This window comes from Typha angustifolia, chromosome 3 (assembly GCF_048772165.1).
Source record: "Typha angustifolia cultivar Huaian chromosome 3, ASM4877216v1, whole genome shotgun sequence".
NCBI classification, from domain to species: domain Eukaryota; kingdom Viridiplantae; phylum Streptophyta; class Magnoliopsida; order Poales; family Typhaceae; genus Typha; species Typha angustifolia.
In genome coordinates this window covers 2723817-2743960 of record NC_133241.1, presented here as the reverse complement: position 1 = coordinate 2743960, position 20144 = coordinate 2723817, and the positions used below count along the sequence as shown (strand labels likewise).

At 31.9% G+C, this 20144-nt stretch overlaps 1 protein-coding gene across 2 annotated transcripts in view; it reads left to right on the top strand.

The window, feature by feature from the left end:
• Positions 1-1127: 1127 nt before the first annotated feature.
• LOC140779758 (ALBINO3-like protein 2, chloroplastic) overlaps positions 1128-20144 on the top strand; it is a 36757-nt gene continuing 17740 nt past the window's right edge. The window contains exons 1-4 of one of the 2 annotated variants that reach the window (XM_073125004.1): positions 1128-1641; positions 3617-3723; positions 15173-15300; positions 16223-16294. In XM_073125004.1, coding sequence (XP_072981105.1) covers positions 1196-1641; positions 3617-3723; positions 15173-15300; positions 16223-16294 — 753 coding nt within the window. In that variant the 5' untranslated portion in view covers positions 1128-1195. The remainder of the gene's footprint in view (positions 1642-3616; positions 3724-15172; positions 15301-16222; positions 16295-20144) is intronic. The other variant, XM_073125014.1, reaches the window with a different exon arrangement.

Here is a 20144-nt window from a genome sequence, read left to right as displayed (position 1 = left end):
TACCTCTGTTTTATATATTAGTAGATGACTTTATACATGTTAAATTATGTATATACTACTGTTGTGTATATATAATAGTGAAATTCTCTTGATGATATATTGTGGCCTATGTGAGACTCTATTAGGAATTATTTATATGCTGTTGGTAGTCTTGAGTTATTTTTGGTTTAGACGTTGTGGATAAAATTATGGTATTGATACATGCTTATTTGATTGTCAGCATTTAACCGAGTTGTCAAGTGCTTTGCACATGCCGTGTGGGCTCATGCCATGCACATGTTTAGGGTTTGGTTGTTACAAAACTTCTCCCAACTCTTCAACTTGTCGTTAGTAGAAGCCGACTTGTACAAATGAAGGGCAAGCCTTTCGAAATGAAAACTTGCTAGTAATACCTTGGCATTTTCCTCAATCCGTTGGAAAGAAAAAAAAAATACTCGGCATGGTATAGCCATTTGATAGGGTCTCCATCTTAAATATGGGAAAGTCAATGTTGGTCATTTAGGTGCAAATACCCTGATCCTCCATAGGTAGGCGCCGCTGTGTAGATCAGTAAGGAGGGCGCTCTTGACCTATTCGGTGGTAGCTTCTCATGTCTTCATGATGTGGTTCATCCTCTTCAGAGTCATGCCACTCTCCGTCTTCTACGAAGTCTTTTGGGTTCTCTCGATAAATCGGCACGCCCTGTTGTGGAGCAAGTAGTTCCCTTTCTACTTCTCTTTTCCGTTCTTGTGGCATGGACAACAATGGTTTAATCTTGTTCTACTTCTCTTTCTACTGGCCTGCTCTTGCAGCTTCCCGTTCTGCCCTCATTTCATCCAACATACGAAGGAGTAGCTTGGAAAATAATAAATAGAAGACAAATAACAAAATTAAAAAAAGAATAACCAATAACAACATAAGAACCAATAATAGTATAAGAAGAAAATATCGAAAAGAAGTACAAATTATTTGTCTTTATTCTTGTATTGTCCCATCTAAATCATTAAAAATGGGCGGTAAGTAGGCATTATAGAAAGGCAAATTTGAAAGAAGAAAAAAGAGAAAAAAAAATGCCCATATGCGCAAACGAAACTGAGAGTGAGTCAAACTTAAAAAAAGAAAAAAAGAGAAGAGAAAACGGGTTTTAGGTGCAAATAACTTTTCCTTTTCCCTTCGGACGGAACACGAATGGGCCAAAACCAGAAATTCTAACCTCATGGGATTCGCCACCCAGCTCCGCCATCTCCGCGGCCGCCGCTTCCTTCTTCCGCCAGCTTTCTCTACACTATCCCACCTCTCCTCCCCACTCCGAAACCCTAGTCCACCGCCCTCCTCCCTCCTACTACCCCTTCCACTTAGTCCTAATCCCCATCCATTCTCCAATGGAATTTCGTCTCGATCCTTCTCCTGGTACTCCTGGTCCAAAAAATCCGATAACGGCGAAGGCGCCTCGGCAGTCGGGGATAGCCCTACTGGTGATTTGGAATCTGAGTTAGAATTCAGTTCGTCTCTTGGTTCCGAGGCTGGAGTGGAGCTTTCGACTCTTGGAACAGATGAATTGGGGTTGGCTGAGGAAGCTGTAACTGAGAGCATGTGGGATTACCTTCCTCGTGCTGTCATATCACTTCTCGATGGGTACCATGACCTCACTGGTTTTCCATGGTAAGAACTCCGAAGTCAAACCTTTACAATTTAATTTTATTCTTCTCGATATGCGCCTATACCGCTTCTTGTTCACCAATTGTTGACATTTCCAATTATTCAAATGGAGGTAATAATTGTTCGGTTGAATGATTTGATAATCGTACCTTTGAATACATGTTGCTTACTGATTTGTTAGAATATGCAGCTGTTTTAGTAGAGTGGCTTTCTTTGCTATTGTATATTTTAGTTGTCTTAAAAACTCACTTATGTAATTTAGGGGTTCAGATATGTTACGATTGCCACTGAAAAAATGCCTTGCCTCAACTATTCAAAATTAGTTTTAGGGATAATTTTCTCTTATGACTTACTATCTAACTGTTGCTTATTTGCTTTCAATGTGATAGTAAATCATAGTTTCAAATTTTGGTCATTTTGATCTCCACTTTCAGTGATGGTCTAAACTGGTTTCAGTCATGACCATGGTTCGAAGGATCGGCAGATCCTTTTTCACCATTTTTCTCTCGTTCTCTCTCTCTCTCACACACTATTTCTCCTTCTCTTTCTTTTACTATTTCTCTATTTTTCTCTCTTTCACTATTTCTCTCTCTTTCTCTTTGTACTGCAGCCGTTGCTTCTCCGACGCAGAAATCTAGCTTGGGCAAACTCCATTGACGCAAATCCAACTTTGACGACCTCAGCTATGTGTTTTATTTTATTTTATTTTATTTATTTCTCTCTTTTTTTGTCTCTTTTCTTCACGGTAATACTTTTTCTTCTCTCTCCCCTTCACTATGGCAGATTTTTTTTTTGTTTCTTCTACTCTTTCTCTCTCCTTCCTTGCAATAGTTTTAACTTTTAAATTAGTACTATTTTTAATTTTTAGCAAGGTTTCCAGTTTCGGGATCGGGATCGGGATCAGTATTAGCTGTCTGGAAAAATAATACATATCGGTCATATTGGCAGTATCGGCCGTATTGGCTGCTCGTATCGGTCTGAACTATTTTTTAATTACATAAAATCTTAAATGTTATTTAAAAATGCAGCAAAATTTCTAAAAATTTAGCAAAAATGAGAGGAAAATAAGAAATAAAAATTACTCACATATAAAGCCTAAAAAATTAAAATATAAATTAACTTACTTAAAATTTAAAAGTTTGATGAATATCGAACTCTCTCTCTCTCCTCCCCTCTCTCAAAATTTAAAACTTACTCAAAAATTACTCACATAGATAAAGTTCTCATTTTTTCTTAACTTCTCTTCTCTCTTTCTCTTTCTTCCCTTCCCTCCTCTCTCTCAGGCTCTCAGTAACTGTGCTGCTGCTGCTTCACCGCAGCAGCAATAGTAGAGTTCATTGGATCTACTCAGTGTAAGAAGAGGAAAAGAGAAAAAGAGAGGGAGCGAGAGGGATTAAAACTGAAAAAAATAATTATAAAAAAACTCATCCGAGGTTGCCGGTGGAAGAAGTGAGAAAGAAGAGAAAAAGAGAAAAAGAAAAGAGAGAAAGAAAGAAAAGAGAGAAAGAGAGGCAGGTGGGGGGTCTGGGGTCGGATCCCAGCCGTTTCCGCCGGGATCAGTTGATATGACTGATCCCTTATAATTTTATGTAATTAAAAAATAGCTCGATTCGATCCGAGCGGCTGATCTGGTCGATACAATCGATACGTATCGTTTTTTCGGGAGATTGATCCCTTCCCAATCCTGATCCTAATCTTCTAAACCTTGGTCATGACTAGGGGTGTACAAGCTCAGGTCATGCATTTTATGCAGCAACATGGGTGATCAAGAAAGAGTGCATAAGTTTACGGTGGTTTACTATATATCTTTACTTTTCTTTTTTCTATTTTTTTCAACATATTTTTTCTCTTAAAACCTGAAGATTATAGCCTTTCTTTATCCTCAATAGATAGTGCCTTGGCAGCAATGGAATGCCAGGTCATAGTTGCCATAAAAATTGCAATATGTTTTTTGCTGATACTGCAGACATTGTTACAGGTGGGTCATTATCTCCACATCAACATTGGCCCTCAGGGTGTCACTACTTCCTGTTCTTATCTTGCAGCTTAAGAAGGCAGGGAGAATTGCAGAACTACTTCCTAAATGTAAGCAGCAAATTGTGTCATTTCAGATTTTACTGTTAGCTGTCCTCTCTTCTTGCAAAGTACAAGAAAATTTTCATTTACTAGACAAATTGGTTCACGCTGAATTTTTGAGATTGCTACAAGCTTTTGTACATATGTATGTATAACAACAAGTCATTGTATCTACGTTTAATATAATTCATATGTTTACCTAAGATATAGTATAGCAACATCAAACAATATGATCTTTGATGAGATTGAGTAGATGATAAACTTAATACTTTGGTAAAAAAAGTTAGTAGAAGAATAAATAAATTATTCCTAGGAAGTTTATTTGTTTGTTTTTATAGATGTGAATAATTAAGTGTGAGATGACTGTGTGTCTTCAAGAACTTGACCATTATCACTCTCTTAGGGCCTGTTTGGATAAATTGGGAAAATTCCATATAGGAATTTTAGCATGTAGGAATGAAACAGTGCAAATTTTTCTTTTTTCCTTTGCATGAATTTAAATTTTCTTGTTTGGACATTTTAGAAATCTAAAATTTGGAGGAAAAAAAAATAGAAAGAAGGGAGTAGGAGAAGGACAAAGAGAGGAGAGGACGAAAAGGAGATGGGAAGGTGGGATGATTGGTGATAGGGGAGGGGGAGAGAGAGATGGGGAAGGGAGGGAGTTCAGGAAAAGGAAATGAAGTCTCGCTTCATTTTTTTCCCTTAGGATAAGGGCCTTCCTGTGAAGAATTTTCTCTAGAAAATGTCATCCAAACAGACCCTTAGAATGACTCCATTTGGTGGGGTTGAAATATATATATTACATATATTATGTTCTAAAATTGTAAAGATAGCACAACCAAGGCATAAAATGATCATAGCCTACAATCTTTTAAATTTTCAGACTTTTAGTTCATTATTCCATTAAGATGAATTCAGAGAGTTGAGAGCATCTATTGTTCTTAAGACAAAGTACATACCAATTTCTGCTTCATAATGCATCTTCTTAAGAAAATATTGTTAATTAACATACTCTTAGTGCGGACTTACCATGCACATCATTAACCATATGATTTAGGTTTTCATACCAAGAATTGCCGTATCGTGAAATTGATTCATGAGAGAAGGATATTCTAATTGATTTTAGTATCTTAGACTAGAAGTTATTGATATGCAGAACAATGTGCAATGGAAAATTAGTTCAAGGTTTTGAGCTTTATAGAGAGAGGTTGGGGCCAACATTTAAAGGTTTGGCTTAACCTGAATTGTTGCAAGGCCAAGCATGAAGTTTAGTGTTACCCTCCAATTTGGGTATATGATGGCTACAAATTTCTAGGATAAAACTTGAAGAAAACACAAAAGCTTAAATAATAATCAAATTCTAAAATAGATTGACAGTGCGAAAATGATACTCAACTTTCAAAGTCTTTAATAAACGGCTTCTTAAATTTCTATAAAATAATAACTCTTTATGAGCTAGATGCCCAGCAAGCAACCCACTCTACTAAGAATATATCTAATGACAAATATTAACATGTGATACAATACATATAATGGCCGAAAAATAATCATAATAATATATATAAGCCGTTTTGAAAAATAAATAATTTTCTTATCTCTTGTACTAAATTTTAAAATAAAATATATGCTAAATTAAAATCATAAATTATTTATATTATCTCATATTGAATAAATCGGTCAATATAATAAGAAGTGATATCTACTAAAATTTTACTATCATGGAAATCGAATTATAAATCATTTATAATATCTCAATTTGAATAAATTAATATAAAATAAATCAATCTATGCCAAAGGTGTATTTATCATGGAAATCGAATTATAAACATTTATAATATCTCAATTTGAATAAATCAATATAAAAAAAATCGATCTCTACTAAAAGTGTACTATCATGGAAACTCGCCGAAAGTAATAAAATGCTATATTATCTTTTTAATGGGTACTCTGACCTGTGACCACATCACACTACTTAGTCACCATCAGGATGGTGCCCGAAATTTTTCTAGATAACCGATTCGTCTAGGGTCACAGTAGGTACTCTGTAGTACTTTATCGACTTTTTCACTAGCTGTTAAGTAAGACTAAAGTTACCGAGACGAAAATCCAAGAATCATTTTCCTAATCCGGCTAGAGTCACTTGATAGCACGTCGCAATATTACATTGCAATAGTTTTTTATATAAACTTATCTTCTTAAAAATAAATTGGGTTTTAGATCTCACTTTTATTAATATCCAATTATACTGATTTATTCTGAATCTCATATTTCATATTCCTTAATTATCAAGATTCTCGATTCTTCTAAACAAAATACATGAATAATTCATAAATCCAAATACTATTATTTTCTCTAATATATATATATATATATATATATAAATCATTTTTAATAAGTTAGAAAACATATAAATAATAATCTAACATTTGATCTTATAAAATTTCACATCTCAAAAATAATATTTTATTTGTGATCATCTTCTCAAAAATATCTATTTTTAATAAAGATCTCATATATTTTATTTACAAAAAATAAAATATATTAGCATAAAGATTTCCTATGTTATTTTCTGAAAGAAAAATATAATATAAAATATTTTCAGAAATCTGAAATTCATTTAAATTGAAATATCTCTAATTTATGTCTTATTTTCTGAAAATAAAATATAATATTAAATATTTTTAGAAATCTGAAATTCCTTTAAATTGAAATATTTTCAATATATTATCTTATTTTCTGGACTAAAAAAATATGAATTATTTTCAGAAATCCGAAATTTATTTAAATTGAAAATTTATATCTTATTTTCTGCAATAAAGATAAATATTAAATATTTTCAGAAATCTGAAATATAAACAACAAAATCTTTTTTTTCAAAAATAATAAATCTGAATTTCTATAAGATACAAATAATCTTAACATTTCTAATTTTTCAATGAAAAATCTTAAAACAACAAATTTCTTAATTTTCCATTACATGTAGCATTATTGATATCATCATATCATAATTTCTTATCTCATAAGATTAAGCAAAATAAGAATAAATAAAAAGAGATATTTTTCAATTCATAAATTCTATTTTAGAATAATAAAAATTTAAGAAAATATGAGTGAGAATTTGCCTTGATCGCTTAATTAAAAAGTAATCTGATTTTCACATCATACTCATAATCTTTATGAATTCCAATGTGCTCCATGTTTTCTCTTTCATTGATTTTTCTTTAGTATGATAAGTTTTTTTCCATATATTCTCTATTCTCCTTTCTTTTTTCTCTTTCTACTTTGTTCTTTTTCCTCTCTTTTTTTATACGCTGTTTCATTTCTTTTTCTTTCTCTCATCTCTCTTCTCTCTACTCTCTTCTCTCTACTCTCTAATCTCTCTCAAGAATGATCTTTTTTTTTTCCTAATCTCGGCACTGTAGCAGTATTACAGTGCCACCCCTATCTTCTCTTTTAAAATCTTATCTAGGGTTTTCTTCTAGGCTCCATTTTATAGTTAAAAAAATATAATAAGAGTCTTTAGAATAGGAATTCTAATATCTAAAAGATATACCTAAAAATTTAATTTATTTAATAAAAATCCTAAAATATGAAAGAGAAAACAAAATTCTTCATTATCTAAATGTTTTTTTCTATTTTATTTATTTATTTACGTTTTAAAATTCTGGGTTGTTACTTTGTTCCTATGAACATGAGGTTATATGAGATTTTAATAGCTCATTAAAACAATTGATGTTAGTTAAAATTCAATACGTGAGATAGCTTTCGAAGGGTCTACATTCTTCTTTTCCTTTTTTGACTATGCCAACTAGATGAAAAAGACATACTAGTTCAATTGCAACATGCCTTGTAGATAATGAGCCTGACACCAATGTCTGAAATTTTGAACTATTACATATCAGCATAAATAATTAATTCTCACTGTTCCATATGTTTCAAATTACCCTCATCTTCCTTCCCAAAGTTTTATTAAAACATTTATACTCTCTTTCTTTTAATTTTTTTTGATCTTTTTCCTGTGTTGGTTGGTTAATTGGTCACATTTTATTCATGAAATGGGTTGGATTGGTATTATTCTTGATATGGCAAAATCATTCTATTCGATCTAATAAGTACCTTATCTTCTCCCAACATTTTCCTCTCCTAATACCTATTACTCTCCTTCTCAAACTCTTTCAAACTCTCAACCTCTCTTAACTTCTCTTCTTCCTATCTTATACTCCTCTCTTCCAGTCCTAATCCCAATCCCAAGTTCTATGGTGATATTGCATCCAAGTTCGAATTTTTCTTCTTCCTCTCAATACCTCCAAGTTCCTCCCACTCTCTATCAAACTTTCTACCATTTCATATATCCAAAATGTGCAGAGGGGCAGAGGGCAATTTGTAAAATCAACTTTTCTATTTACGATGGTAACCCTTTATAGAAATTATAATAATTCAGGGGGTCTTAGTGTCATAGTTTTTTTCTTCAGGGGTTATAAATGATATTAGGTCATAGTTTAAGGGGTGTAGGTGTAATTTAGACTAAAATTCACTCCATAGTGTATATTCAAGCATAATTGGGAACGGCAACTTTCTTCAAGAACTTGTCAATTCATAATGTCAATCTTGTTTCATTTAATAATATCGCTCATGTAGCATTTAGAAATGGTTATAAACAAGGTTCGTAGTATCGGGATCGGGATCGGGATCGGTATCGACCGTATCGCCCGTTCGTATTAGATCGGACTATTTTTTAATTATATAAAATTTTAAATATTATTTAAAAATATAGAAAAATGCAGAAAAATTTAGAAAAAATGACAAAAAAATAAGAAAATAAAAATTACTCACATATAAAGTCTAAAAACTTAAAAAATGTATTAACTTACTCAAAATTTAAAACTTTGATGAATACTGAGCTGGTTCTCGTAAATTTCTATAGTCTTCATCATCATAATCATCATAAGTTTGTAAATATTGATATTTAGGACCTGATGCTCCAAAAAGTGATTCCATCATACTAGTCATATTGTATGGATCTTGTTGTGTGACTTGCGTCTGAGGAGGATAATAATCAGCATTTAGATCTTGTGCCTGAGAATACTCAGGATACTGAGAATAATAATTAGCATATGGATCTTGTGATGGCTCCGAACAATAAATACTCGATGTACTATAATCATAGGAACCAAAATGCATCTTATGATAACGTCGCTGATATGTATATATATCCTCAGTTTCTCTGTCTTCAATCTTTATGCCTCCTTAATTTTTCTCAACAAACGTAGATGGAACGATCTCATCACCATATGTATCATCAGGACTATGACTAGTACTAGTAAGTATATTATCTCTCGCTGCTGAACGACTCGTACCAGCCTCTGTTCTCGTCGTGGTCTCTCTCAATATCTCATCTAACTATGGGTTATCTTTGTCATTTAATAACCTGTCCTCTATTTCTCTAATCCATAGAATCAAGGGGTCTTCTTAATAAAAAATATGATTTAAATCAATCAATTGTTCATTTTCTGCCTTTCTTCTTAAATTTCTCTTCCTCAATCTCATATTATAATGACAAAAAACTAACTTCTTCAATCTTTCCATTGTCAATCGGTTGCGTGTTTTTGTGTAGATTAAGGAGAAAGTAGTTCAATTTCTTTCACACTGTGATGAAGACATAGTTTGACTTAAAATATTCTTTGCTATTGGCGTCAAATTTGGTGCCTCTTTCCATCCATAGATAGACTACCATTCAGTTGGAGTGTTATGAGATATAGTTGCAGTAACTTTAGCAGTACTTAATTGCCCAGCTCTCAATCTATCTCTTTCCATCTAAAATCAGAAATATATTATTAGCTTATTACATACTGATTATATTAAAAGCTAAAACTTGAAAAAAATAATAATAAAATTATTTAATTGAATCATAACTCACTTTTTTATCGCAAAAGATTTGTTTATAAATATCGGGCTCAAGCTTACTGATTACCTTCCTAACCTTTAACAAGACTTCACTATTATTATTGACATTTTTAGAGAATTAAAATCTTAGATTAAGAAAATACCTTGTAGAAATTTAAAATTTGTAAGCATTCAAATTTTTAAATATTCATAAATAAAAGTAAATTAGTAAATTAAAACTTAAAACTTAAAACTTAAAACTTAAAACATGCCTACTAACAGCGTGTATATTTCTATGTAGTTGTTTGTTCCATCTGAAAACAATCATCTTCAACCACTTTATATAACTTTGGCCCACATTTCTTTTATTGATTCTTTTGCTATGTCCATTACCTCATATAAAAAATCCATCTCAGATTTGTTATCACTGTTTATAAGTCTTAATAATTTGACAAGAGGCTTAAATACTGCGGTGGTAATTGTAATTTTATTCCAAAATGCATTTCCAAGAGTCATATTTTTTAACGTTTCACCTAAAGATTTATCTTTAGATTTCATATTCTTAATTTTTATAGACCACTCCTGTGATGTAAATATCCGCATAATATCATCCTTGTAGCGCATGATACTCTCCAAGGCTAAAATGTCAGTGGCAAATCTAGTGACCTTGGGTCTGATGATCTCCCTATCACTAGTCATTTGCCTAAGTAAATTAAGAACCCAACTATGGTTATATATAAAATTTGTTAACCTCTGACTTTCACGTATGATCATATCAATTTTAGGCTCTTTTGCAATATCCTCTAACATTAGATCAATACAATGTGCAGCACATGGCATCCAATATAAATTAGGTCTTTTTATCATTAGTAAATTTCCAGCAGCTTTATAATTTGCCCTATTATTAGTAACCACTTGGACTACTCTTTTTTTACCGATTTCTTATACCACCTTATCCATCAACTGACAAATATAATCTGTATTTTTGAAATGAGCAATAGCATCCACAAACTTCAAAAATATTGTCCCCATGCCAGAGTACACTAAAAAATTAATTATATTTCTTCTTTTTTATATACCCCACCCATCACATATCAGTGTATAGTCAAATTCATCCTAATACCATTTAAATGTCTCAATGTAAGTATGAAGTTCATCTATCTCTGAGTTAAGATATTTAGTAATATCATTTGAACTAGGAGGCGGAACACCAGGCTCTGCTAATTGTTTAGCATCCACCAGAGTGTGATAGTAAGGACTATTAGCTATATTAAAAGGAATATGGTTGTAAAAGAAAAATTTAGAGATAGCCCTACCAATGTGTTTTTTTGCATTTTTAATTCCTTTGAAAGCTGTCTTGATGCAAGTCTGTGTACAACCCTTTTTTTTCTGAAGATATATATCCATTGGTACAATATTTTTAGACTCTGCTGTAACACCAGGAGTCTTATGGGTAAAACTACTGTCCCCATATTCTCTTCTCATATATTAATTGATTTAGATCTCTAAAAGTTACCACCAATGCTTCTTCTCATCTCTTCCTCTTCTCTATGCATATTTCTGCCCTCTTTCATTGCCCTCCTCATCTGTCTCTTCTCCTCATCCTCCTCACTTTGCTCACTACTATCATCATCAATGTGTACATGATTATGCATCAATTCTTCACGAATCATCGACTATCTTTGTTGTGCAGATTGTTTATTCTTTTTTTTGCCAATTAAATGAGCCGACATCTGCTTTTTAACTTTCAAGGACACTTAAGTGCAAGCTGTTACATTTCCTTGTCTTCCAGCTAAATATTCTTTCAAACGGCTGACACCATCACTCATTTCTTTTCCACACCAGTTGCATTTAATACGTCTTTTATCTTGCCAAATAGTGCTATAATATTGCCACCCAATGTTGGTATTATATGACTTCTCTTTTGGAGTCATTGATATTTTAACTCTACAACTAAAAAATATAAACAAAAATAAAAATAAAATATAAAATAATTTAAAATTTATGAGGCATAACTGCATAAGTAGCATCAGCTGCAGCAGCACCTGCTGCAGGTGCAACTACTGCACAATGAAAAAAAAAAATAAAAACTGAAAAAAAACCTATCTAAGGTCGCTGGAGATCGAGGTCGTCGAATCTTCGTCAGAAAACATCACCGGAGGTCGAGGTCATCGAAGATCTACTCAGTCGCTGGTGAGAAAGAGATCCGTGTGAAAGAGAGAAAGAAAGAAAAGAGAGAGAGAAAGAAAAGAGAGAAAGAAAGAAAGAAAAGAGAGAGAGAGAAAAGGGAGAGAGGCAGGTGGGGGGTTGGGACATCAATTATTGATGTCCCCCGGGTTGGTCGGATCCGATCCGTACCCACCCGTTTCGGTCGAAATCCCAGTCGAAACCAGCAAGGGACTGGGATTGGCCGAAACTGGAAACCATGGATATAAACCATGATTTGGAGTTTTGCCTGAAACCGAGATGTTTTCTCGAAAGGATTGAAATGTTTCGCATTTCCAACATATCCTATTTGAAATTTCCCCTGCAACTAGCATCCAACTAAAAACAACCATAATGACATTTTTCCTTAAAACTACATTTTAGATTCTGTGTTGGATTTGACTTGAATCCAACTTGTACCTAACCTAATATCAACCTCATTATTACATGCTATTAGATCCTGAGTAATCCATTAAAAAATAAGATGAAGAAGATTATTTATGAAAAAAAGTCCAAAGTCAAACCAATATGATTAGAATAGAAACAGATCGAAATATGTTGTTTTTAAATGGAGCTGAAATTGAAATTGAAACTTTCGACCTTGATATAAACATACCCTTTTTGTCTTTACTTTCCTTTTTAATTTTTTTGCAAATAAATTGATAGTTTACATGATGTTTGAAACCCACTATGATATATCAAGAATCAGATGTTTGTGTTATTCAAATTTTACAATTTTTTTGTGTCGAATATTGGATATGACAATAGCATGGATGTTTGTAAAAATGAGATCCATTAGTTTGACAAAGATCGAGATTGTAACTGATTCTTCATATGTCGATTTTGACTCGAAACCAGTTTGGTGATTGGTTTCAGTTTTGGTATTGGCTAGTTTTGACTTTACCGGTTGTACCGGCCAAAATTGATTTTTTTTAAAGATTCAGATGGATCTAAAGGACGTCAGTAATTGATGTTTCTAAGTGCCTTTTTTTTTCAAGTTTTTAGCTTTTACTCTCTATCTCCCACAAATTTTTTGTTCCACCTCCCACACTTTACTAAGCTTATCCGATGGCCGATACGGCGAACTTCAGCTATTCTACACTCTAGTGAACCTAGATAAGTGTTTTTTTTCTTTTCTTATCTCTCTCTCTTCTGTTTTGTAACTCCCCCTTTCTTACTGCTACATAACAACAATAAAAAGAAAGAGAGATCATCTCACTTCTGCTGTAGTAATATATGAGCTTTGAAATTTACTATATCTGGCTCAGAATTTATAATAGTTTTGAGTAATTTTCTAGTTTTTATGCTTCATATGTAAATAATTTTTATTTTCTTATTTTTATCGAGTCTTTTGCATTAAAAAGTCACTTAGGTTTTGTTTTTGTAAGTCAGGCCTGTTTTCGGTTTCCTTTGCGGATGATATTTTTTTTATTTTTTCCAAGTTTGCGCTTCTGTCATTTAGTACTTATTAAATGTTGATGAGACAATGTAAGAGAGAAATTATTCATATCCTCTTCTTGTTTTTGTTCTTATTCTTCTTATGTTGCTACTAGTTCTTTTTTTTCATCTTTATCTTTTTTATTGTTGTTTCTTTTTTTTTTCTTTTGCTACTATTTTTCTTCTATCTCTTAATCTTTTTTTAATATAAGTCTTTTTAATTGCTCTTTAATAAATACAATAATAGATTAATTAGAGATAGCTTAAGCAAATAAAAACTCTTTAATTAACGTTTTAAGAAAAGAATTTATTTATGTTGCAAATAAATTATAGTATCTATTTAAAAAATTGTGAATTACTGGCATAATTTTATACTTAAACTATGAATTTTGTACTCAAAGTATGAAATCTTTGTTTCATTATAGATAGATTTTGAATTGAAGAAATTTTGAATACAAAAGTTCTAGATCACGATATCATAGATTTTATCCAATTGATTTTACAAATTTTGGATGCCAGTTGATTATCTTTTGAATATTTCTTCGAAACTATGCAGAACTGATATTTCATAGTTTAAGTACGAAATTTGTACTTAAATTATAAATTGTATACTTAAACTATGGAATTCTAATTGTGCGTAGTTTTAGAAAAATATTCTAAAGATTTTTATTTGATGTCCAAATAATATGAAACTAATTGGATAAGATTAGTGATGTCATAAGCTAAAACTTTTGTATTAAGAGTTTTTTCAAATTCGAATTTATTCTGTGGCAGAATGAAGAATTTTTAATTTAAATACGAAATTCATAGTTTAAGTATGAAATTTTTACTGTAATTCACAGTAGCAGAAGGAGATTCTGAATTTGAAGAAAAAGAAATAGTAATAGTAGAAAAAAATATATTAACATCTTTCGCAAATTAATAATTTTTGTCATTTTTCCTATACACTACAGAATTTACATACTTTACTATTACAATTTACATAGAAAAAATAATAATTATGCTTTTAGAAATTCTCTTTATTTTTAATAATATTTAGAATTTTAGATTATTAAAAATAGTGTGATCTAATATGGGCTGTCGATATGATTGATATATATCGTTTTTTCGGATGGTCGAACTCAATCTCTATCTCGAGTTTCAGAACCTTGCTTAAAATTCTTTCATTTTCTCTATTTGAAGGTATCGTGAGAGGTGCCTTTATTTTACTATGAATGATGGAACTTTTATATGGTACAGGAGATTAATTTCAGTATCAATTTGGTTGGTTTTAGCAAGTAGGTATCACATGGCATAATTTGATGTGGATATAATTAAATGTTCTAACAATCAGAAGTAATTGTTATAGTGTTTCGAAAAATGAACTTTTAATTGTCACCTATTGCTAAATAGGTCTCGGACAATCAAGAACAATGTAATTCCTTAGGGTATAATTCATTAGAAGATATCCTTTACCAAATTCAGACGATCTTGGTAAAGAATGTTTATTCCTAAACAATGTTTATCATTTATTTGTGCAAAGGACAGAAAAGAAAAATTAGATCTCTGTATATAAGACTGTTACCATTGTGATTTCATAAATATATAGTATATACCATGAATTTCAGGGGAGCCAATGTTGTGACTTGGTACACTCAAATAAGTCAGTATCATTATGCTCTAAAAGAAATAATATCTTGTAATGCAAGTATGATGCTAATAACTTTTTAGTTCTTCTTGTATTTCAAAAATATGAATCTTTTCAAATGATCAGCTAGTTGTATTGATTTTTCTGAAGCATCATCTCTGTTACACACTTGTTATTTTGATCAAGCTTTTATATTTGTGTCATTATAATTATCCTTTCTTTTTGTTATTCTTGCTTCATTTATGCAATGCAGCTAAAATTGGATACTAGCTGTGTGGTTGTCTGATTATGTATTTCTGTTAAAAGTGCCCCCTCCATTGCCACCATTTCTATCTGGAAGCAGTTTTCAGAGACATTATTTGTTCTTCCGAGAGAAAAGACGAGAACTTGGCTGCCCCTCATTTTTGTGGAACTTTGCATTCCTTACAGTCCAGGTAAATCTCAAAGCTCAGATAGTCTCTTCAATGTAGAAGACCCTAATTGTTTTCCCAACAAACAAAGATGGAAGTTATATTGCAAGCATTTGATTAGTATTAGAATGTTGGAAGTTATATTGCAAGCATTTGATTAGTATTAGGATGTTGCTAGATTAATATTATTGTAGAGCAATAAGAAGTATTTTTGTCCATAAGGATGTTTGCATATGCATCACTTTCTTTGCTAGGCAATCCTGCTATCAAGATTAGAGGGCTAACCTTGATCTAGCTCGCCACTATACTTATCAATGAAAGACTACATGCTAAGTAGGATTATTTCAGACTCTGCATGATCATGTGTTTCAGTCTATTGTGCAGGCTTAGACATCTTTGGAAAGTGAAAACACAATCTCAATTAATTCTGAAAGTTGATGATACCTTTAAGTAGTCTTGGTTGAAAGGCTTTTGGACTCCTACCTCTTTGATCCACTAGGAATTAATAACAAGTAATACTTTTAAATTTGGATTTCGAAGTTAGCTGCTTTCCTGGTTCACTTTTATGGCCATTATAAATTTCATGTGGATCGAATTGGAAAATGGAAAGATTTGTACAAGTTATACATTTTGTCACCACTTTGTGGAAAATTGTTAGGTATGAATATGTTAGATACCTGTGACTCGATTGGGGAAATAGTCTCTCTCCAAAAAAATATAGAAAGCATCTTCTATTCTTCTTTCCTAATTTGTTGTATGTTCTTTTGCACAATTGATCTTTTATTCATGCAATTCTAATTTTATGCCCAACTATCTTACTTGAAAATTTTGTCAAACCAAATTTCTATTGCAGATTATTTGTTAGAACTTATTAAATGAAGTTTCTCTTACCTGTTGTTACTGTTAAAGTAGTAGATAAACTTTTTTGCTTCTAATCTGTTTGCAGGTCCCTTTCTTTTTGTTGTGGATGACTAGCATTAGGAGGATGTGCTTGGACAATCATTCTGGGTTTGATACTGTAAGGACAAAAATCTTGCTACTTCAGATGCATTTAGATTTTCACATTATGGTTCTTCTACTTCTCTGGCTGTTTTCCAGAGTAAAATGCTTTTTTTATTTCAAGAACCGCATGGTATGAATGTACCTAAATTCTGTTTCATTTCGAACCCTGTCTTATTTGTTTATTAATGCTGCTTTTCACTAGGATGCTTTTTGGTGATATGGTAAAGTATTTAGGGGTCACTCCTAGAGGTGATCATCAGGTGGGTCGTGTCGGGTCCGAGATTAAATAATTGTTCATGGTTTGACCCACCAATCACTCGGATTGGGCCGAGCTAGAATACTTTAACCCGTTACAGTCAACTAGCTCATTAGATATTGAGTTTAGGTCGAACATAATGGGTCTAATATAACGGGTTGCATTTAAAAAGTATTATATCTTATTGGGTGAAACATAATGAGCCTTTATGAATGATATTTTAGTTATCTTTCATAGGAACATACTTATATATTGATATTTAATTTATTAAATATTCGATATAAGACTAAAAAACTATGTAATATACATGTAGTATAGTTTGGGCCATGAATAGGCGTAGCAGGTTGGGCTTTCCGGCTGGGCTAGGCGGGCAAATGCTTAGGCTTAGCCCGGTTAAAATTGAGCTGGTTCGGGCCGGGTTGAGCGGGTCAGGCCTAATAGTCACCTCTAGTCACTCCAGGTGTCTTTTGATGATTTAATTAAATGCATTGATGAATTAGAAACGGTGACTTTCTATGATTTAATATTATTTTAATAAAATATATTAATTTAATGGCTGATTGAAAGTATTAACATATTTAAATTTCTCTCTCTCCATGTAGAAGAGTGTATAACTGTCATGCTAGGTAAGGTGAGCTGGGCCAACCTAAGGATGTTGAAAGTTTCAGTGTCTATATAAAAACGCTAAAAGTTTTAGCATGTCTTTGTAAGCCTTATTTTTAGTTTTTACACCTCTTTTACACCTCCCTGGGCAACATATCCTAGAATGACTTTAAGGCCTTATTTACTTTACAAATAAGGTCAATTTTAGAAAGAATATTCTTCTTTTTTATTTCTAAAATAAGATCTTTATTCTAGAAGTAACTATTCTTGTGTTCACTTATATTCTGAAATAAGAGTATAATAATTATTTTTGATATGATATAAAGTAAAAGAAAAAAATAAAAAAAAGTATTTTGTTTTTATAAAATTACGCTGAATACCTTTTGATTTAATATAAAATAGGTTAATGGGATAAATATCAATGATAAATTAGTAATTGAGTTAGTATATGATATAAGATATAATTTTGATAAATATTATTTGTATAATAGAATTAGGTTATTACGGTGTTTAGTTGTAATTATAGAAGCAGGAGTTGTATTCAGGAATAAAAAAAAAGTTATTCCTAAAATAAATGGGGGCTAAAGATGTTGATAACTAGGTCGTTTTTGAAAGCATTGATAACTACAATGTCTTTAAAGATGCTGTAAACTAGTCTTTAAAGATGCTGTAAATGGTGTCTTTGTCAGTCTGCTACAGTGTCAACTATCTCTTTCAAATCAGTCTGACTCCACCCAGCCCTAATACTGCTTAACCATCTTCTTCCCCCATACACTCTCTCTTGTTGCTCTTTTTTCCCACCCTTCTTAGCAAATCCCATTCTCCCACAAGCCTTTTTAGGAACTCCCACATTCCCACAAGTTCTTCCTTACTCCAAAATCAAGCTCTTCATGAGCATTTGTTTAAAAAGCCTTAGAGAAGAAGCTCTCCACAAGCTCTTCTCCATTCCTTGCTATAAGGTACATTATGAAGATCTCGCCCCCTCTTTCTCTCCCTACTCTATTTAGTTTTGCCTCCCATCTCTTTCTCTTTATCATTTTAGAATAAATTATGGTTACATGAGTAAAATAGGTTATGCTCGTCTCTCTTTTATCATTTTAGAATAAATTCTGATAAATTGTGGTAGATTTTGGTTATATGAGTAGGGTAGGTTATGCCTTTCGTAGATTTTGTTTTTATGATAAATTGTGAAGATTAGGTTTCTTTTTTCCATTAAACCAAATTATCTTTTACATGAGTAGAGTAGGTTATTGCACAAGATCTATGATCTTTATATGATTGTTTAGACTTTTATGTTGATTTTTACAATCCAATTTTGCACTTAAATAGGTAGAAAATTTCAATTTAGATTTAGTGCTTTATTTATTTTTTCTTTGCCTGTCCATATTCATACATGTGAAAATCTTATCATGATTCATGAATTAATTAAGTGCCTAATTACCATTTTTTAATTGATATAACAAATAATTCATTGAATGATTAAGTTATTACCCAACAAATCAAAATTTTCATTATAAAGGATGAAATCAATTTGGAAGCTATTTTTTCTTTTCTTAATCTAGCAGACAGAATTCTATCTAGATATATGTTTATAGCATTTATCTAAATCTATGCTTATTTTACATTCCAATTTGTGTACTATAGATAGCTTATCAAATTTTGATTTTAGATTTCTTATATTTTGTATTTATCATTTTGAACATTTTAGTTTGTACTTATCATTTTAAACATTTTAGGCTTTAAAGCAATAGCAATAGTGGCAGTGTGTTGCCACTTGCGTGGTGTTCTTATTGATGGTGGTTCACAAGAGTTGAAATTGATAAGAATAAATGATAATTATACCAATGAACAATTGATTTTGAAGTTATACACTGTTACCAAACTAAAGAAGAGTACGCTTTGGAGATTAAGAGTAAGATACTTATTGATCATGCAATTTTGCCATGCTGATAGATGATGATAAGGTGGTCGAGGCAATGCTCTTCCAAGGCAAAGGCAAGGTACAAAGATTGAAATATAAAGAGATAACACAAAAACATTAGTTTGGACCCAATAAATTCATCTTCGCATTAACTTACTCTAAATGTCAATATGTCACAACATCAATGTGCAGTAGGATCTAGTGGATGTTGAGAATATGGATGATGATTATCAGTAGCGGGGTCCAAGTAAACTAGTATGATTGAAATTGCCAGAGTAGTAGAAGCTGAAGAAAATGAGTTTGTTATAAATGAAACAATAGGGAATGATGACTTTATTTATGAGTCAGAGGAGTTAGATAGGGATAATATTGATGCCTACCTTGAGGTTGAAGATAATGATGATGATAGTATTCAATTAGAGGTGATCCTTTCATCTGCTTTAGAATGGGAAATGGAAGACTGTGAATCTACAATAGTTATGAATAATAAAATTACTAGTTTGCCAATTGATTCAAGATTTACTAGGGGGAATTGCGTAAAGATATAATGTTTAAAAATAAACAAAATTTGCAGTATTACGTGAAAATGAATGCACTTTTATCTCACCGTCCTTACACTGTGATAGACTAACTTTAACTTCTATTATGTGAAGTGCCAACAAATTGATGTATGCCTGTGGATACTTCGAGTGCGATATTGCTAGAAACATGGAATATAGGAGATTGTTGCATTCATTAGACCACACACGTCTAAATGCATCACTCAACATCATAACGAATGAAATTGAGGTGGCCTTTTTATCCTTGTAACAACCTGTTGGCTTAAGCCAGCTTTCTTTAACTGTGAGGCTCGGTCATATGTAGGATATAACAAAAACTAAACTAGATTTCTTGTTTTTGTCTCACTTAACAATGGTCGTGCCATTGTCGGCACGTCCCTGCGTGCCATTGGTACGTATTTATAATATTTTTAATAAAATTTTAAAGATATTTAGAGATGTTTTTGGATTTTCGAATTTCAATTTTTGGTTTATGGTATGTATTTAAACCTACATTATAGTGGTTTATCTTTATATTATTTTTGTA